Raw genomic sequence first — 21,304 nt, 5'->3', positions numbered from 1 at the left:
TCAAAAGACACAGGTGTCTGTAATCATGGCCAAGAGTGGCCTAATATCATTGGTTAATTATCAAATATTAAAATGGCATACAAAGAACAGCATACAAACAACAAATGGATAGCATACAATCAATCACAAATTCCTTTTAGACTACACAAGCTTACAAACAATTACAATGGCAAAGTCACAATAATCACAAGAATGACTTCAGATCAAAGTCTACATTGAGACCGAAGGGAACAAGGGTCTTTAAGTTAAAGATCCAGGCAGCCTCTCGTTTGAACAAATTATCAAGGTCACCCCCTCTCCTAGGGAGGGTGACATGTTCGATGTGAATATAACGCAAAGACGAAATCGAGTGGCCTGCCTCCAAGAAGTGGGCCGCAACTGGGTAAGTAAGGTTTTTACACCTAATGGTGCTACGATGCTCTGAGATACTACTTTTAATTTGCGCTTTGTTTTACCCACAAGGACAAGTTATAAGATAAATAACTGCCTTAGTGGAGCACGTAATAACACCTTTGATTGGGATCGATTTCCCTGTTTGTGGGTGTTTGAAGGATCTACATTTATAAGTGCCATTGCATTGAGCACAGCCGTTACATTTGTAATTTCCATCCAGTAGGAGCGCAAATAGATGTTGTTCAGGAATATCTTGGGGTGGTAAATCAGTGTACCAATTGGTCTCTGAGATTTCTGCCCCACGAGAATACGACAACACATTACCGAGACTATCATCGGACTTTAGAATGTGCCAATGTTTGTGAAAAATTCCCTTAATTTGTTCAGAACGCTTTAAATAGCGGGTAGTTAGAACACAAGAATGCGTCTTTGCGAGATTGACCTTGAAAAAGGTCAGGTCTCGTTTTGTTTTGAATTTTCTCAATGGCAATATTAATCTGATCATTTTTGTAGCCCCTCTCCTTGAACTTTTTTTGCATCTCAGCCATATTTCTGTCGAAATCTGATTGATTTTTGCATCTGAGCTCCTAGAGTGTGCTTGAAAATACAAGTTTCTACTTCGCTAGCTAGCACCTCGCCTAAATAGGTGTGCGTTTCTTTTTCTTCTAGATTATACATGTGTTTAACACTGATTATAAACACTTGCCCATTCACCCTCAGAAAGGCACCCATACACAATCCATGTCTGTCTCGAGACTTAAAAATCCTTCTTTAACTTGTCTCCTCCCATCTACACTGATTTTAAGTGGATTTAACAGGTGACCTCAATAAGGGCTCACCTGGATCCAACTAGTCAGTCTGTCATGAAAAGAGCGGGTGTTCCTAATGTTTTGTACACTCAGTGACGGGATTTGTACAGGGTATTCATAAAGCATCTCACTCGGAGTAGGATTACTGATCTAGGATCAGGTCATCCCTGTCCATGTTGTGTTACTATGATCTAGAAGGGAAAGTTGATCCTATGTCTGTGTTCCTACTCTGAAATGCTTTATGAAAACAGGCTCAGATGTTATTGAACCTAGCCCTAACAGGTGTTTTCCCAACTGGATTATTAGTGCTCACACTGACCGATACTAGAGCAGCTTGACCTGCTAGTCTAGTTGTCTGCCAGTCTGACTCCCCCTGCAGTGCAAACTAGCAGTCTTAACCCAGACACTCACCCTCTGAGACCCTCCCATTAACTGTGACCAGAGGATCGCTGTGAACTAAGTGGATTTACACGCATTAACTCCCTTAAACTAGCAGATCGCATAACAACATGCACGTAAACCGCACTTTAAATGCAACACATGAGCAACTCCCATGCACAAAAAACATGTTTCTGGATACAGTTTGTTTAGTGTCATGTTTTGAAAGGGAGATGTGCAATAAAGATGACTTGATCTTTCATTTAACTCTCATCCGTACTGTTTCTTCTCAGTGTCCACTCTCAAAGAGCAGCTTGAGGTCATGAGGAAAATCAGCCAAAACTCTCAGGCCTCAAATGACAAGATCCTACAACTGCAGAAGCAGGTACGTTATCTCTCTTACAGCTTTATTTTTGGAGAGAAAATATTTTCCCATTCAGAATCCTATTATACTAACCCTAAACCTAATCCTTTATTCTAAATCTAATCCCTTACCCTAAACATTAATACTAAACTTAAACCTTAAACCTAACCCTTAAGCCTAAAATAGTGTTTTAAAATGTTTTCTTGTTTTCCTACCTTGTCAGGATACTCTGACGACTTGTCAGGACATTGTGGTCCTGATAAGGTAGGAAAACGTGTGTGTGTGTGTGTGTATACACACACACACACACACACACACACACACACACACACACACTGCTCTCTTCAATTGCCATCCACACAGCTTAGGGTGTTATTCTAGCTTTGAGATCTTGTTTGAGGGTCAGAATGTGAGTCAAGGGTATGAACCGTGCAGGGAAGGGGTTTTGTTTTGAGGAATGTATTTGGATGGTTGAGACAGTTCAAGGAGAGGGAAGGCCAGGTTATCACCACAGATCTAGGAACAGATTACTCCATCCTAAATTTGAACCTTAGCCATGACAAAGATGAACAATATCTGATCCTGTGTCATCACCCTATGGCTTTTACTTTACATGCATTGATGTTTATCAGCAAATTGAAGGCTAATTTATTTCCATATGAGGAAGTGAAGGACCGAGGAATCAGTGCCTCATGTCAGACTGGTATAGATGGAAGTCTTTGCCTATGAACTATTCCTGGAAGTGCATGGATGGATATGATTCTATAGTAACATTAGACATCCACCCACATATTGGTTAAAAACCTCAACAACCGTTTCAGAATCAAACATTATGCAGCAACTGAGCAGATCGTCTGTGTCAGGAGGTAATATTGATTCTGTGCTCTCCCAATGGTTGTTTTCTTGATTGACAGCTGGAGGAGGCCAATGACCTGCTGAGGGTGGAGTCAGACACGGCGGCTCGGCTGAGAAAGAGCCACACGGAGATGGCCAAGTCCATGAGCCAGCTGGAGGGGCTGACCAGCGAGCTGCAGGAGAAGAGCCGCTCGGCCGACGGGGGGAAGGCCCAGCTGGAGAAAGAGCTGCTGCAGCTGCAGAGCACCCTGGACTCTGAGAGGAGGAGCTACAGTCAGGGATCAGAGGAGATCCATGAGCTACAAGGTACCAGAACACATTCCTGGCTACATTTCAATTCTCCACGCTTTAATCTTTATTCAGATCCCCATTAGCTGACAGCTACTCTTCCTGAAGTCTATACATACAACAACAAAAGTACAGCTAAGCACTCATGTAAGCATGGTATTTTATATATATGTAGGGGGGTGCACAAGTGCACCAGAAAAGGAAAAGTATGGAGAATTGGGACACTCAGTGGCTCACACCCAAAGACTGCACTCATTGTTCTATGAGTAAATATGACTTGGACATGACTCAGTGTTTGAGTAAATAGAAGGTCTGACCACAACCCTGCATTCACTTGGGCATGTGTTAGAACGAGAAGGGATGAACATGATTTCCCACACCATTTTAGTTTGCTTTACTGTAATTCCTCACTCACTCTTAACTGTTTTTCAGTCTTGGCATGTTCAACTAACTTCAAATGATCTGAAGTGATCTGTCTCTCCCTCTTAACTATTTAAGAGACTGCTGGGGAATCTTAGCTCCAGTTCTAACCATTCTCGTTCATCACATTAGACGTGCCCAGGCACTGCCCATGCCCACAGAACTCACATCCGACTTATCTGTCCAACAGTCATGTTTTATCTGTAGAGGAGCGCTTTGAAGAGTCTTGGGGATGAATATATCTGATGGATTGTGTTGAAATAATATTGCTCTTAATTCAGACTGAATTCCAAGTCTACAGGCATCCATATGGAATAGAAAAATAATACTTTATTGTCCAGTTTCATTAGTCCACAAATATAGTTTTCCAAATCTGAAAGCTATGCATTATGGTGTTGTCAACATGGGTTTAGCATGTTGCACAAACCACTGTTTTGAAGGTGACTCTTTGTTTCTCTCTCTCTCTCTCTCTGTGTGTCTGTAGCACGAATGACGGGTCTTCAACAGGACAATAAGAACTTGAAGCTCAGCCTGTCCAAAGTGGAGACGGAACGCAAGCAGGCCCAGGAGAGGAGCAACAACCTGGAGAAGGTTTGGGCGCTCTAAGTCTCTCCACGTCACTCACATACCGTGCTTTATCAGGCTAACATGTCCACTTATTGTGAGTAGTTGTCCAAATGGAAGTATCAAAGACAAAATAGATGTTCGTTGTTGTGATAACCACATGTATATCTAACTGGTATTTTAGTCCCATTTACACCCAGTTAAGAGCCCCTCTACCATAGAGAGGCCAGGATGCCAATTTCCATTCTAGGGATTCTATATGTAATTCTACGCTTTCTACCAACAGGATAAGAACAACCTGGAGATCGACCTGAACTACAAGCTAAAGACACTGCAGCAGCGTCTGGACCAGGAGCACACAGAACACAGGGTGACGCGGGCCCAGCTCACTGACAAATACGAGTCCATTGAGGAGGCCAAGTCGGCTGCCATGCATGGTATATCTGGGCCCTTGTTAAAACATGCCCTACCCACCACTACAGTCTGTCTCTCCCTCGTTGTCTGCCTCTCCCTCTTTCTGTGTCCCCCTCTATCTCTTCCCTCTCTTTCTCACATGCACCACTCATACCCAGGGGGCACTGGACGGATGGGGAGGAATTCAGGGAGTGGACTCCACTCCATGTGGCATGTCCAGACGTTACCTCCCTACATATTAACAGCTGGACACAATCCCACCTTCCAAGTTTTTGGAAGGTGGGATTGACTAGCACTGTTTGAAGCAACATTTACTTGTCTTCCTGACATTTGCCTATACGCAGACTACACGCTGTGCATAGGGCCCCGCGGTTGCTAGGGAGCCCCGACCCCGTATTGTTGAGTTAGAATAGTAGAATACACATCGGGCAATTTAGAAATTTTGTAGTGCATCAGTAGTTTTCCACTTGTCAGTCACTCAATTAGCCCATATCAGCTAATATTATTTTATATTGCTAGGTAAAGTAGTCTAGCCAGCGATCTAAACCTAGTAGTAATCACCAAATTACCATTGGGGCATGCAGTACTTGTGCCCAGGGGGCCCTCATTTAATTTTGTTAGTCACTCTCACTCATATGAACATGGCATACGTCATGGCAAAATATGTAGAACTGCAGGAAATAAGCTTTAAAACAAAGTTTCACCACCTCATGGCATAATGTGTCGAATTGCAGGAAATGTACTTTAACACTACAAAACAAATGATCCACTGCCAAGAGGGGGGTGCACTAAAATGTTTTGTTCTGTGTGGTGGGTGGGTCATTTCAAATGACTGAGCACAAATGTCCTATTAAATCTGTCAGTGAGGTTCTTCCATTGAATGATGGATAGTTGCAACTGAGTGATATCTCCTTCCCTCATTCTGTCCCTTCAGCGGTGCAGCACAAGGTGTCTGAGGAGAGCGGGGCGCGGATGCGAGCGGAGAGCAGGGTGGTGGAGGTAGAGAAGCAGTGCTCCATGCTGGAGTTTGACCTCAAGCAGTCTGTGCAGAAGATGGAGCAGCTGATGAAGCAGAAGGAGAGGCTTGAGGACGAGGTGAGCACCAGCACCACTCAACACCATCACCCCAGCATTGACTCACCCTGTCTGAGGTGGAGGTCCATGGGCACTGGCCCTAAAAATGTTTAGCCACTTTTCTGGATATCCTACAACTATCCCCCTCTACAAAAAAAATCACGTTAATCATGAGTCGATACTAATGAGGCTTTCACAATAAATAAAGTTTTCAACGAGCAGATCTCAAGTTAGGATTCGGCCCTCCAGAAAAAACTGGATTTCCTGAGCAGAAATCTGGTATAATCCCAGAGTAGTTAGGACATACTGTGGTTCTCTTGTCCTAACATCCCTGGTTTTCCCCTGCAGGTGCAGGCTCTGCGGATCCATCTGGAGCAGGAGTCCAGTAAGAGGCTGCTGGCCCAGAACGAGCTCAAGAGCCGCTCCCAGGAGGCGGACCGGCTGAAGGGCTCGGAGAAGCAGCTGAAGCAGGAGATCAACACGGCACTAGAGAACAAGCGCTCTCTCGAGTTCCAGCTAGCACAGCTCACCAAGTGAGAATACCCTCCAAAGTTGCCACATGTCGTCACAGCCCACCACAGTTTTAACTTGACCTAATCCCCTGTGTGGGGGTATATAGTTCAGTTTACCCCTAGTCACTGATACAAGGGTCAGATATATTTTCATCCCCCCACCACCCTAATGGTTAATTTTGGGATAGGGGTTTTTCTAGATCTGTGGGTAACTTCTAGCTTGATCCTTGACAGGCTACATTGAGTATCGTCTCAATGTGTGTACCTCCCTTCCAAATGAATGCAATACCTTCCAGACACACTTCTGACTCCATTGGCTAAACGCTATTCTGAAAGTTTGTAATAGTCTGTAGTTTTACATTCCTTGCTGCTGCTAGGTAATATTGCTTTGGGAGTCTGTTAAATGGCCCTACAACTGGTCGTTATTCCAGTAAAATGGCTCTTATTTCAGCTTAGACATTGACTGTAGCAAAGCTCCCCTGTGCCAATGTTTACACCACAGGGTTAAGGATTAGCCAGAGTCGAGCTCCTCCCATTAGAATGACTGGACTGTTAATCCGTCTGCTTCCTGTAGCTTTCTGACTACGGAGCGCTGCAGGGAGGGGTGGTGGTATGCCCGGGCTACATACAACCCTGGGACATACTGTACAGTGTAATTAAGTTAATAATCTATACCCTAAAGTTTTGTGTCTGAAACGGTTAAAGGCTTTTTAAGGATTTTACCAGAGTTTGCGTTTCCCCTTCAGCACTGTTTGTTTTGGTTTTGAAATGTTTCTTTCGCTACTGTATCCAATATGTTAACCATATGGTTTGTGTGTCCGTCTTCCAGGCAATACAGGGGCAACGAGGGACAGATGAGGGAACTTCAGGACCAGCTTGAGGCTGAACAGTATTTCTCAGTGAGTAGGGGCCATCTACCTCACTGCCCTATAACCCTGCTCAGTGGCTCACTGACTGATGCCATATCTCCTGTCTCTACCTCCAGACTCTTTATAAAACTCAGGTGAAGGAACTGAAGGAAGAGATCGAGGAGAGGAACCGGCAGGTCCAGGAAGCTCACAAGAAGGTGCATGAGCTGCACAGCGAAAGGTAACAAATGGAAAAGTGCGGCCGGGTAGCCTAGCGCTTATGAACACTGGGCAAGTAACCAAAATGTCGCTGGTTGGAATTCCTGAGCCGACCAGGTGAAAAATATGTCTCTACCCTTGAACAAGGCACTTAACCCCAATTGATCCTGTAAGTTGCTCAGGATAAGAGCATCTGCGAAGTAACTAAAATATAGGTGTAATGTAATACCAGGCCTTTGTCATTATAGCAACAATCAGTGTTGTCAAAATATGGGGTGCAGCTTTTCTCGACCAGCCTACTTCCCAAATCAACACACAGATCGATTATGAATCCGTTTTTAAACCATGTTTGTCTGTCCTTCTTCCAGGGACTCCCTGTCAGCCCAGCTGGATCTGACAGTGACCAAGGCGGAGTCTGAGCAGCTGGCCAGGGCGCTCCAGGAGGAGCAGTACTTTGAGCTGAGCCAGGAGAACAAAAAGGCCATGGCCAGACACAAGCAGGAGGGTTCCGAGAGGGATTCAACCATTGCACGGGTCAGGACCGCTTCACTCAATACACACCTCTCCTACATTGTAAAATTCTTCAAAGTTAGGGAAAATACATCTCTCCAGGAATGTGGGCACAGAGGAAACAACAGCTTAGTATACTTCCAACTTTGTTCTATTTAATAATTACATTGTTTGTGTGTGTCTCAGGCAGCTGTGAACACCTACACTACCGGTCAAAAGTTTTAGAACACCTACTCATTCAAGAGTTTTTATTTTTACTATTTTCTACTTTGTAGAATAATAGTGAAGACATCAAAACTATGAAATAACACATGGAATCATGTAGTAACCAAACAAATTAAACAAATCAAAATATATTTTATATTTGAGATTTTTCAAATAGCCACCCTTGCCTATTTGCCTTGATGACAGCTTTGCACACGCTTGACATACTCTCAACCAGCTTAACCTGGAATGCATTTCCAACAGTCTTGAAGGAGTTCCCATAAATGCCGAGCTCTTGTTGGCTGCTTTCCCTTCACTCTGTGGTCTGACTCATCAAACCATCTCAATTTGGTTGAGGTCTGGGGATTGTGAAGGCCAGGTCATCTGATGCAGCACTCCATCACTCTCCTTGGTCAAATAGCCCTTACACAGCCTGGAGGTGTGTTGGGTCATTGTCCTGTTGAAAAACAAATGATAGTCACACTAAGCACAAACCAGATGGGATGGCGTATCGCTGCAGAATGCTGTGGTAGCCATGCTGGTTAAGTGTGCCTTGAATTCTAAATAAATCACTGACAGTGTCACCAGCAAAGCACCACCACCCCACACCACCTCCATGCTTTACGGTGGGAATACACATGCGGAGATCATCCGTTCACCCGCAATGTGTCTCATAAAGACGCAGAAATCAGACCAAAGGACATATTTCCACCGGTCTAATGTCCATTGCTTGTGTTTCTTGGCCCAGCAAGTCTCTTCTTATTGGTGTCCTTTAGTAGTGGTTTCTTTGCAGCAGTCCTGCAGTCTCTGAACAGTTGATCTTGAGATATGTTACTTGAACTCTGGGCAGCATTTATTTGGGCTGCAATTTCTGAGGCTGGTAAACTCTAATGAACTTATCCTCTGCAGCAGAGGTAATGCATGAGTCTTCCTTTCCTGTGGCGGTCTTCATGAGAGCCAGTTTCATAGTGCTTGGTTTTTGTGACTGCACTTGAAGAAACTTTCAAAGTTCTTGAAATGTTCTGTATTGACTGACCCGCATGTCTTAAAGTAATGATGGATTGTCATTTCTCTTTGCTTATTTGAGCTTTGCTTGCCATAATATGGACTTGGACTTTTACCAAATAGGGCTATCTTCTGTATACCATCCATACCTTGTCACAACACAACTAATTGCCTCAAACGCATTAAGAAGGAAAGAAGTTCCACAAATGAACTTTTACCAAGGCACACCTGTTAATTGAAATGCATTCCAGGTGACCTCATGAAGCTATTCGAGAGAATGCCAACAGTGTGCAAAGCTGTCGTCAAGGCAACGGGTGGCTATTTAAAGAATCTCAAATATATTTTGATTTAACACTTTTTTTGTTACTACATGATTCCATATGTGTTATTTCATAGTTTTGATGTCTTCACTATTATTCTGCAATGTAGAAAAAAGTCAAAATAAGGAAAAACCCTTGAATGAGAAGGTGGTAAATCTACATTCTTAAACCTCTGAATGTCTCTCTTCTTGTCCTCCCCAGCTTGAGGAATCCAACAAAACCCTGACCAAAGACGTGGAGAACCTCAGTAAGGAGAAGGCCGAGCTGGACCACAAGCTTCGCACTCAGAAGGAAGGTAATGTCAAGACACCATTTTCATAACTTGGTCTAATTAGTATATTCTCTGCTTATTCTGTTACAATCTAGGCCTATGGGTAATTTCTTCATAGGCACTTATGTCCCCTCTGTCAGTTAGATCCCTGTAAGACTGTCTGGTGTCCTCTCACTGTCTGTCCCCTTCTCTGCAGAGTATGACTCCCAGAAAGAGGAGATTACAAACACAATCAAGGCCAACTATGAGAAGGTTCTCAGCACAGAGCGCACGCTCAAGACTCAGGTAAAGACACTTCACCCTTTGACTAACATTACACCAATAGTTATGAGCTCCTTTGGCCTCATTTACATCTCAAACTCAACCCCATAGTTTTTCTATTCAACGTTTTTACACGTCAACCCATTGCCCTACTTGTTAAACCTCAACCTTACCTTACCTGTTTGCCCAATTTTGTTAAACCTAAACCACAACCTTCCCTCAACGTGTTGCCCCATTTTGTTAAACCTAAACCTCAACCTTCCCTCAACGTGTTGCCCCATTTTGTTAAACCTAAACCACAACCTTCCCTCAACGTGTTGCCCCATTTTGTTCAACCTAAACCACAACCTTCCCTCAACGTGTTGCCCCATTTTGTTCAACCTAAACCACAACCTTCCCTCAACGTGTTGCCCCATTTTGTTAAACATAAACCACAACCTTCCTTCAACGTGTTGCCCCATGTTGTTAAACCTAAACCACAACCTTCCCTCAACGTGTTGCCCCATTTTGTTAAACCTAAATCACAACCTTCCCTCAACGTGTTGCCCCATTTTGTTAAACCTAAACCACAACCTTCCCTCAACGTGTTGCCCCATTTTGTTAAACCTAAACCACAACCTTCCCTCAACGTGTTGCCCCATTTTGTTAAACATAAACCACAACCTTCCCTCAACGTGTTGCCCCATTTTGTTAAACATAAACCTCAACCGATTGCCCCCATTTGATCCCTCCCTCAACCTTGTCTCTCTCTCCAGGCGGTGAACAAACTGGCAGAGATCATGAACAGGAAGGACATGAAGCTTGACACCAAGAAGAAGGGGAACACGACCGACCTGAGGAAGAAGGAGAAGGAGAACCGCAAGCTGCAGGTGGATCTCAACCAGGAGAAGGAAAAGTTCAACCACATGGCCATCAAATACCAGAAGGAGCTCAGCGAGATGCAGGCGGTCAGTAATAATGCATTATACAGTCAGTCAGTTTCTGTCAATTTGACAGTAGGGTCAAATTGGTCTCAATCATTTGACGACGATCCTTTGAACCTTTTTAATTAATAGTATTCTTTCAAATCAAAAAAGAAAAAGCAAGACAGACAAGTAATGACCACAATAGGACAATTAGGAAGATTTAGTCAAATCCATTCCTAATTTAGAACGGAGTTTAACTCTATAGTGAAAGGCAGCACCGCATCCCCCCTTGAAGCTGCAGTGCTTCTGATCTTCCCTAAATGAACTGCGTATTCATGACTGCGTATTCTGCTTGCCTCTCCTCTTCTACAACAGCAACTGTCGGAGGAGTGCACGTACCGCAACGAGCTGCAGATGCAGCTGGACAGCAAGGAGAGTGACATTGAGCAGCTCAGGGAGAAGCTCAACGACCTGCAGCTGCGCATGGACAACTCCAGCGTCATCAGCCTGCAGACGGATGAGATGGACAGCAACATCGCTGGTAAGGTCACCGCGGGATCAACTAACAAAAGGAGGCTGTGTCAATGTACCGGCTAGGCCAAAGAGGCTCAATCCTGCTTCTGTCAAGCCACACACACACGACTCAGCTAATGAAGGTGTAATGGTACTAAGCTAGGACAAATCTACTGTATGATGGCTCTCCAGGAGCAGGATTTTGGATCACTGAACTTGATGTTTGGTCCATCAGGCTAGCTTTAATTGTCCAACAATCACCCGGGCATGATTTTAAAATCGATTCATTCAATCCCAGCCATTTCAAGTAATTGTATTTTATTAGGATCTCTTTTAGTCCTCATTTGGACTAATCTTTTAACTTTAATATACAATTTACAGTACAATATAATATCTAATGAATATATAATTGAGTGTTTGAGTTCTGACAGTATGGCTCTGAAGCAGTAAAGTAAGTATAGAAGAACGCTTATTTTCGTCTTTCTCAAACCCACCTGTTTCAAGTGTCAGTTAGTAGACCTGCTAACGATGTTTACTGTACATGGAATTCCTGAGTGTCTGTGGTTAAAGTCCTCTCTCATCTCTTATTCCCCATGTCCATTTGGTTCTCCTTGCTCGCCTCCTTACCTTTGTATCTTCTATCCTTTTCTTTCTGTGAGTAACTCGGAGTTGGGGGACCGTCATTGTGCCTGGCCCGTGCTACATTGTCTTTTGCCTCGTATTTTTTTTCTAACTTTTTGGGGCATTTTTTTTTGTGGTGAAAAGGAAAGCCCTCTTGTATGTTCTCAACAACACTGTTTTGAAAGGCCATTCTGAGTGACAAAAGGAACAGTTAAAGCCCCATTTTCTGGTCTTTTAACAAATTTTTTAATTTTTTTAACCAAGTGTGCCAGGCTGGGGGCATTTTCATTTACTAACTGTGAATCATAATTCACATAAGCCATTTGAAGGGGTTAAAAACCAATTACAGTATAGAACAATCATCTAACAATATTTCAGTACAAATGCTGACTGTACCATATCAATTACCCTTCTGTAGGTAATCAGTTTCATTGTCAGCTGTACATTTATTTTGTAGCTGGACAAGCTATCATACAATCTGAATGACTCCTAAAGTAAAGTGACTACATGAGAGGTTGGCAACTAAAACTAGACAACACTGTGGTTTAACTCATCACTCTGAGCACCTTTCAAAATGTGTCTGGAGACCATGAACCAAACCCTTCCTTTGATTTCCTGTCCCTTGTTCTTCAAACAAACACTCACCGTTTTTAAGTTTTGTTTTGTTGGCATGATCACCTCAGAACAGAAGCAATGCCTTTTCAGAACCAAGGAAATCTCCCACACTTGAAGTGAAGCTTTTGATCAATTCACTCTTTTGTAGCTTGTTGTGCCGAAGCATGCTCTTTATGTTAGTGTTACCAATTCAACGTAATGGAAAGATACACTACATGACCAAAAGTATGTGGACACCTGCTCGACGAACATTTCATACCAAAATCATGGGCATTAATATTGAGTGGGTTCACCCCGCTTTGCAGCTACAACAGCCTCCACTCTTCTGGGAAGGCTTTCCACTAGAACATTGCTGAGGGGACTTGCTTCCATTCAGCCACAAGAGCATTAGTGAGGTTGGGCACTAATGTTGGGTGATTAGGCCTGGCTCGCAGTCGGCGTTCCAATTCATCCCAAAGGTGTTCGATTGGGTTGAGATCAGGGCTCTGTGCAGGCCAGTCAAGTTCTTCTACACCGATTTCGACAAACCATTTCTGTACATACCTTGCTTTGTCCATGGGGGCATTGTCATACTGAAACAGGAAAGGGCCTTCCCCAAACTGTTGCCACAAAGTTGGAAGCACAGAATCGTCTAGAATGTCATTGTATTCTGTAGTGTTAAGATTTCCCTTCACTGGAACTAATGGGCCTAGCCCGAACCATGAAAACAGCCCTAGACCATTATTTCTCATCCACCAAACTTTACAGTTGGACGTATGCAGTCGGGCATGTAGTATTCTCGTGGCATCCACCAAACCCAGATTCATCCGTCGGACTGCCAGATCACTCAAAAGAACGCATTTCCACGGCTCAAGAGTCCAATAGCGGCGAGCTATTGATCTTAGGCTTGTGTGCGGCTGCTCAACCATGGAAACCTATTTCATGAAGCTCCCGGCGAACAGTTCTTGTGCTGACTTTTGTGCTTCCAGAGGCAGTTTGGAACTCAGTAGTGAGTGTTGCAACTGAGGACAGATTTTTACGCAGTACGTGCTTCAGCACTCTGCGGTCTCGTTCTGTGAGCTTGTGTGGCCTACCCCTTCGCGGCTGAGCCCTTGTTGCTCCTAGACGTTTCCACTTAACAAAAACAGCACCATACAGTTGACTAGGGCAGCTCTAGCAGGGCAGAAGTTTGACGAACTGACTTGTTGGAAAGGTGGCATCCTATGACGGTGCCACGTTGAAAGTCACTGAGCTCTTCAGTAAAGCCATTCTACTGGAGATTGCATTGCAGTGTGTTTGATTTTATACACCTGATTTTATACACCTTTATACACAATGGGTGTGGCTGAAATAACCAAATCCACTCATTTGAAAGGTTGTCCACATACTTTTGTATATATAGTGTATCTTCAATGAAATAGGCTATAGGCTCTGTCCTCTGACGGGAGACCGAGGCATCAGAAGCTCCGTGTTGGACAGCACCTTTCAATTTGAATTGGCTAGTGATTCTAATTATATCGATAGGATGTCCATGTTCTGTCAGCCATTGGCTGAATAGAACATGATTTTACAACACATCTATCTAACCTCTTCCTCATGGAGTAGAATGTACTCCTTGATATTGAACTTGCTGGATAAATAACATGGATGTTACATGCTTTAGTGATTTCCAAACACTCAGACTTTCTGTATATCCCTTTAAGGCTCTTGTGCATGGGTTCTAAAACTACTGAGCTTGAATTAGCAGCATGGGATATTTAACTCCTGCCTGTCACATAATACAGTTGTTTTGAAGTGTAACCTGAGCAGAGAGATACTCAGTAAGTTGAACTTGAAACTTCTAAGGTAGTATGGCTCAGCCTTGTCACGTGACTTTTCTGTTCTTCCCCCAGTTAAGTTTGAATTTGATCACTGCATGACTTTTTGGGGACAGTGTTACACAGGCTTGGTTTTCATTTGTGTCTATCTTGTGTCTCTATGTAGAATCCAGACTGGAAGGTTGGCTGTCCATTCCTAATAAACCTAATATCAAACGATATGGCTGGAAGAAGCAGGTAAGTCACCTGGAAGCTTTTCATCAATTTACTGACATTAACTGACACGCAACATATATTTATTCATATTAAATGGCACAGTACGGGTTGTGCTCATGGTGCTGCCTAGTGCCTACTCCTTATGGCCACCACAATTCTTCCTTACATTATTTCTTGATTCTATTTTTCCTCAGTATGTGGTGGTGAGCAGCAAGAAGATTCTGTTCTACAACGATGAACAGGACAAAGAACAGTCCAACCCCTCCATGGTACTAGATATCGAGTAAGTATGCTTGTTTTATGATTTTGGATTTAATTGTAATTCACTTTACACTAGAAATGTGTTTTGGGGACAAAATATCAGTCTTAGTAGTTTTTTATGATAATTATTGCTTAATCATAAAATAGATAATATAACAGTTTATCTGAGACGGTGTATTCTGGTACTCAATCATCAGTCATTGCTTGTTGTGTGCAGCAAACTGTTCCACGTGCGTCCAGTTACCCAGGGTGATGTGTACCGAGCAGAGACGGAGGAGATCCCAAGGATATTCCAGGTAGGAAGGAACCTTCTGACCTGACCAATCAACTTTCTAACCCATTGTCTTACGTGGGATAGCACGACGGCCGTCTGCACTAATGGTTCATGGCAACGCGGTCCTGTTAGAATGACCCAGAGGCCTTCTCACCTAAACCAATCAGCTTAACCAGCTCAGTCTTTTTAGTTCTTCAGTCGCCTTACTTGCCCATTCTCAAACGGATGATTACAATCCCATTTTAGATTTTGACAGCTGTCTTGAGTGGACTCTAGTCTACATGCACAGTTAGTTATTAAGCTGATGCCTTTTTCCCCCAGATAGACTTTCAATGAGCGCTTAAACTTTTCAATGTAGTATACAATCCTTTTCTTTAATGGCTCAGACGCAAAGGATTTACTGCTGATTTACAGCAAATCCCCGTCATTTGCATCAAGAAGAGATGCCGATACAGGGGAGGTGTGGGTGCCTTGTGAGAATTAGTCGGCGAGTGGGAAACCCGCCTCTACCATCCGTCCTATTGGCCAACTTGCAGTCATTGGAGAATAAATTGGATGAGCTCCGTTCGAGACTATCTTACCAACGGGACATTAAAAACTATAACTTAAGTTTCACCGAGTCGTGGCTGAACCACGACATGGATAATATACAGTTGGCTAGGTTTTCCATGCATCAGCAAGACTGAACTGCTACCTCCGGTAAGACAAGGGATGGAGGAGGTATGTGTCTATTTGTCAATAACAGCTGGTGCGCAAAATCAATTATTAAGGAGGTTTCCAAGTTTTGATCGCCTGAGATATCTCATTATAAGCTGTAGACCACACTATTTACTAAGAGTTATCAATATTTTTCGTAGCTGTCTATTTACCACCACAAACTGATGCTGGCACTAAGACAGCGCTCAATGAGCTGTATAAGGCTGTAAGCAAACAATAAAATGCTCATCCAGAGGTGGCGCTCCTAGTGCAGTGAAACTTTAATCCATTTTACCTCATTTCTACCAGCATATCACGTGACAAATAATAACTCTAGACCTTCTTTACTCAACACACAGAGATGCATACAAAGCTCTCCCTCGCCCTACATTTGGCAAATCTGACCATAATTCTATCCTCCAGACTGGAATTCATCCGATGGCATTGAGGAGTTAACCACCTCTGTCACCGGCTTCATCAATAAGTGCATCGACAACGTCATCCCCACAGTGACCGTACGTACCCCAACTAGAAGCCATGGATTACTTTCAAGGAGCAGGACTCTAAACTGGATGCTTATAAGAAATCCTGCTATGCCTTCCGAACCATCAAACAGGCAAAGTGTCAATACAGGAATAAGATTGAATCCTACTACACCGGCTCAGACACTCGTTGGATATGGCAGGGCTAGCAAACTATTAGACTACAAAGGTGAGCCCAGCCGCTGAGTTGCCCAGTGACACAAACCTACCAGACGAGCTAAATTACTTCCATGCGCGCTTTGAGGCAAGCAACACGGAAGTATGCATGAGAGCACCAGCTGTTCCGGCTGTGTGATCACGCGCTCCATAGCTAATGTGAGTAAGACCTTTAAAACAGGTCAACATTAACAAGGCCACAGGGCCAGACTGATTACCAGGACGTGTACTCCGAGCATGCGCTGTCCAACTGGCATGTGTCATCACTGACATTTTCAACCTGTCCCTGACCCGAGTCTGTAATGCCTACATGTTTCAAACAGACCACCATAGTCCCTGTGCCGAAGAACACCAAGGTAACCTGCCTAAGACTAGTGACCCGTAGGACTCACGTCTGTAGCCATGAAGTGCTTTGAAAGGCTGGTCATGGCTCACATCAACACCTTTATCCCAGAAACCCTAGACCCACTCCAATTTGCATATCCCCCCAACAGATCCACATATGACGCAATCTCTATTGCTCTCCACGCTGCCCTTTCCCACCTGGACAAAAGGAACACCTATGTGAGAATGCTATTCATTGACTTTAGCTCAGCGTTTAACATCAAAGTGCCCTCAAAGCTCATCGCTAAGGACCCTGGGACTTAAACACCTCCCTCTGCAACTGGATCCTGGACTTCCTGACGGGCAACCCCCAACGACACTTCTGCCATGCTGATCCTCAACATGGGGGCTCATCAGGGGTGCGTGCTTAGTGTCTTCCTGTACTCCCTGTTCACCAATGACTGCGTGGCCAAGCACATCTCTAACACCATCATTAAGTTTACCGACGACACAGCGGTGGTAGGCCTATTGGGAGGAGGTCAGAGACCTGGCAGTGTGGTTCCAGGACAACAACCTCTCCCTCAACGTGATTGAGACAAAGGAGATGATTGTGGACTACAGGATAAGGAGGGCCGAGCACACCCCCATTCTCATTGACGGGGCTGTAGTGGAGCAGGTTGAGAGCTTCAAGTTCCTTGGTGTCCACATCACCAACAAACTGTCATGCTCCAAACACAGCAATACAGTCGTGAAGAAGGCACCTATTCCCCCTCAGGAGACTGAAAAGACAGCATGGATCTTCAAAAGGTTCTACAGCTGCACCATCGAGAGCATCCTGACTGGTTGCATCGCTGCCTGGTATGACTCGGCCTCTGACCGCAAGGCGCTACAGAGTGTAGTGCGTACAGCCCAGTACATCACTAGGGTCAAGGACCATCCAGGACCTCTATACTGGGCAGTGTCAGAGGAAGGCCCAAAAAATTGTCAGACTCCAGCTATGCTAGTCATACTGTTCTCTTTGCTACCACACGGCAAGCGGTACCTGAGTGCCAAGTCTAGGTACAAAAGGCTTCTTAAGTTTCTACTCCCAAGCCATAAGACTGCTGAGTAGCTAATCAAATGGCTACCCGGACTATTTGCGTTACCCCTCCCCCCCACATCGACTTGGTATGGATACCCCCTGAACATAGCCTCGTTATAAAAACATTGTTTAATAGAGACTGATTCTCTCTTGTCTCCCCTCTTCAGATCCTGTATGCCAACGAGGGGGAGTGCAGGAAGGAAGCAGACATGGAGACTGTCTCGCAAGGGGACAAGACCAACTGTCTACCCCACAAAGGTCACGAGTTCATCCCCACGCTCTACCACTTCCCTTCTAACTGTGAAGCCTGCTCCAAGCCCCTGTGGAATGTCTTCAAGCCTCCACACGCCTTGGAGTGCCGCCGCTGCCACGTCAAGTGCCACAGGGACCACCTCGACAAGAAGGAGGACGTCATCGCCCCCTGCAAAGGTACGGTGATAGAGGTTAGGTTAGACTGACAAGACCTGACTCTGTGTTGTAAGGGGGGAAAAATGTACTTTAAGGCCCAATGCAGCCATTTTTATATATCAAATCATTTCTGGGTAACGATTAAAGGAAAGTTCCACCCAAAAACATTTGTTTGGTATTTGTTACATTGGTCCATTGTTGATATAGTCCCAAAATGTTTTGCATGTCAGCAATCAAGTTATTTTGAAAGAACACACAATTTAATAATATAACTTGATTTTGGATTTTGTTAACTGGCAAGTGTTGGGTTAAAGGGGATATTAACTTCCACCTCCTTAGGGATGTCGAGACATCTTGAGTTTGTGTTTTCAATTTTCTACCTGGTTTTGTCTCCTCCAACAGTGAACTACGATGTGACCTCTGCCCGGGACATGCTCCTGCTGGCCTTGACACAAGACGAGCAGAAGAAATGGATCGGCCACCTGGGCAAGAAGATCCCCAAAACACCGCCCTCCTCCTTCCTGAGGGCGTCGCCCCGCACCCTGTCCACCCGCTCCGGAACCAACCAGTCCTTTCGCAAGAACCCCAAAAGCATAACGGGCAAGCCAAGGTAACCTTACACACGTACGCTCTCTGGGCCTGAAATAGCATCATATTCCTTATATAGTGCACTACTTCAGTCATGAGCACCCTACTCCCTATGTAGTGCACTACTTTTGGTCAGCAATAGTGCGCTATATAGGGCAAAGCGTGCCATTTCGGACACCACCTCTGATTGTTCCACGAAGCAGCCCTTTCTACCTAAAAGTTGTTCTGTAGTTTTCTTCTATCCTCTGGTAGGGCCTGAGCGGAAACACTTGTTTTCTATTGCTTGATGCTTGTTTTGAACAGTACAGAACATTAAGGAATTGTGGGCTTCTATTCTGGGGAGTTAAGAGTGTGTGCGAAGGTCCAGAAGTCCTCTGTACATCCCTGCTGCTGGACTGTCTATTTCGGTTTTGTCTTCCAGTCCGGTCAGTCACGTGACTTGCTATTTGTCTTCTACTGCCCTTTGTGACTGTAACAGGTCGCAGTCTCATTCTGCTACCACAGCCTCCAGCCTCCAAGCAACAGACACAACATCCAGCACTTGTTGACAACAACTCCTCCACACCAAATTTACAGAAGTCTTAACTTTTTAGACCATCTCCTTCCTGTTTTGGCCTGACTATTTATTTATTATTAACTGACTGCGTTGATGGTGTATATAACATCAGTGGAATTGTCCTCCTTTGTGGTTCTTTCTCGTTTGACTTGGGGAACTCTTTCTATCTAATTTGACACTAAAGTGTTGTTGGTTGGTTTCATTGACTAACTCTTACCCCTCTATGCAACCTTTCTTGAAGCAGGTGCCCCATATATGGGTTGTTGTATTTCTCTCTAGCAAGAATGATGCCAGAGGCCATCAAAGACATAATGAAGTTGCAGTTACTATGGCTTTAAATCCATTTTTCTGTGTAATATATTAATATCTATCGGGGGTACTAACCAAGTGTCAAATGTCTTCCACTCTTTTACTGGACACCTGTTTTCTCTTCTTTCTTCCAGCTAACCATCTGAACATTTGGATTCTATTGGGACTTTGTATTTTTCTTATCCCCTCCATTATCCCTCACGTTAAAGGAGAATCCTTATTTTATGTAACAGTAAATTAAATCAATCTGACCAGGGACGGAAATTGGGACAATTATCTGACACAAGGCATCAGGGACATTGAGAAGGCCTGCTATTTCCCTCACCCCCTCCTCCCCTATCCTCACCGCGGAGCCTCAACTAAGACTTCCTCACCCAGGCACCACATACTTGCAACTCTTCGTTTCTTCCAGAAGATGGCGTGGGCGACTTGGAACCTGAATGGAAGATGGAGAGCAATAGAAAAGGGCTCATGGTATGCAGTGGGTAGTACATATTCCATATCAGTCATGGGAAGGGATTCCGGTTGAATGAATGACTGCAGGTTTTTCTGGGGCTCTTGCATGTCAACATGGAGGTATTGTAGTACAGGGATTGGCTTAACTATGCGGTGAATGGGTACATCTCGGGGATACGGAAATGTGGTTGTTTTTTCTTCCCTTGTCAGTAACTCTGTTTCCTTCAATGTACTTTGATGCCTTTGACTGGTGGCCTTTATGCTTCTATCCCCTATTACTCTGCACATCAGTTATACCAGGGGTCGGTTGGGACAGAGTATGTATTGGGAACTGAGTATTAGATGTTTTTGAGTATTGAGTGAGGAGCATGCAAGATCATTTCAATCTATGCATTATTTTTTTTATTATAATTATTGTTATTGCTCCAAGCCATAAGGAAATTCCATTGTAATGGCATATAGGAGACCTAAAAACTTCAGTTCTTTTTCTGTGTTCATTGGGTACATTGTTTTCTGTAATATTGTTTTTTTTCTTGTATTTTTTTTATGTATTGCCTTACATTGACTCATAGATAAATGGTTCAAAAGGAAAACATTAAGTTAACAAATGTAAAACTGCACTGTTTGAATTGTAAATTATTTGTAGAAAACTAAACAGGTGTAGCATTTGGCCCACCTAGTGCCTTAACGTTTGGATAACAATTTTACTGCCATATCTGTTTGTGTCTATCTCCAAAAACAAGACAAATCTTAACTCTTACATCAATCTTTTTTAAATATCTGCCACACTGGTTTTATCAGAACGTTCCGTCTGGTTTGGGTATATCGAATGCCTCTTTATAGACTCATTGCAATAGTTTAATGTGTCAACACAAAGTTCCCAGAGTCCAGTATGTATCTCACAAAAGTTTCTGGATGGTGTACCTTGTTAAAGATGTTATATTAATATGGTATTGTTTCAAGCAAACCCCACTCAGTGTACAATATTAGAAATAAAATAAGGATCATGAATACCTCAATAATTCTAAATGTTTTTTAAAAACTTTGTTCAGTAAAAAGAGAAAAGCACTGGAACTATGATCTACTCTATTTTGTCTTGGATGAATCACATGTTTAATTGCAATGGAGGCCACACTGATGGATAGGTGTCAATAAACATATCTTTATCATCTACGCACTTCACTTTTGTTATGCATGTAGGCTGAGATTGATTTTGATATACTACTCTTTATTCTGAGCAACTGCATATAGACTTACTGCTAACAAAGTAATTTACCA

At 43.7% G+C, this 21,304-nt stretch overlaps 1 protein-coding gene across 2 annotated transcripts in view; it reads left to right on the top strand.

Moving 5' to 3' along the window:
- The window catches only part of LOC115114580 (rho-associated protein kinase 1-like), a 64,716-nt gene extending 43,517 nt beyond the window's left edge, over nucleotides 1-21,199 (top strand). The window contains exons 15-33 of one of the 2 annotated variants that reach the window (XM_065013503.1): nucleotides 1,874-1,965; nucleotides 2,859-3,105; nucleotides 3,992-4,098; nucleotides 4,358-4,508; nucleotides 5,420-5,580; nucleotides 5,908-6,092; nucleotides 6,901-6,970; nucleotides 7,057-7,160; nucleotides 7,507-7,672; nucleotides 9,379-9,472; nucleotides 9,645-9,733; nucleotides 10,465-10,656; nucleotides 10,990-11,155; nucleotides 14,326-14,396; nucleotides 14,570-14,658; nucleotides 14,854-14,932; nucleotides 17,877-18,138; nucleotides 18,520-18,727; nucleotides 19,184-21,199. In XM_065013503.1, the coding sequence (XP_064869575.1) occupies nucleotides 1,874-1,965; nucleotides 2,859-3,105; nucleotides 3,992-4,098; nucleotides 4,358-4,508; nucleotides 5,420-5,580; nucleotides 5,908-6,092; nucleotides 6,901-6,970; nucleotides 7,057-7,160; nucleotides 7,507-7,672; nucleotides 9,379-9,472; nucleotides 9,645-9,733; nucleotides 10,465-10,656; nucleotides 10,990-11,155; nucleotides 14,326-14,396; nucleotides 14,570-14,658; nucleotides 14,854-14,932; nucleotides 17,877-18,138; nucleotides 18,520-18,727; nucleotides 19,184-19,253 (2,603 nt within the window). In that variant the 3' untranslated portion in view covers nucleotides 19,254-21,199. The remainder of the gene's footprint in view (nucleotides 1-1,873; nucleotides 1,966-2,858; nucleotides 3,106-3,991; nucleotides 4,099-4,357; nucleotides 4,509-5,419; nucleotides 5,581-5,907; nucleotides 6,093-6,900; nucleotides 6,971-7,056; nucleotides 7,161-7,506; nucleotides 7,673-9,378; nucleotides 9,473-9,644; nucleotides 9,734-10,464; nucleotides 10,657-10,989; nucleotides 11,156-14,325; nucleotides 14,397-14,569; nucleotides 14,659-14,853; nucleotides 14,933-17,876; nucleotides 18,139-18,519; nucleotides 18,728-19,183) is intronic. The other variant, XM_029642952.2, reaches the window with a different exon arrangement.
- The last annotated feature ends 105 nt before the right edge of the window (nucleotides 21,200-21,304 follow it).

Source organism: Oncorhynchus nerka, linkage group LG9b (assembly GCF_034236695.1).
Source record: "Oncorhynchus nerka isolate Pitt River linkage group LG9b, Oner_Uvic_2.0, whole genome shotgun sequence".
NCBI classification, from domain to species: domain Eukaryota; kingdom Metazoa; phylum Chordata; class Actinopteri; order Salmoniformes; family Salmonidae; genus Oncorhynchus; species Oncorhynchus nerka.
This window is presented reverse-complemented; position numbering and strand designations above follow the sequence as displayed.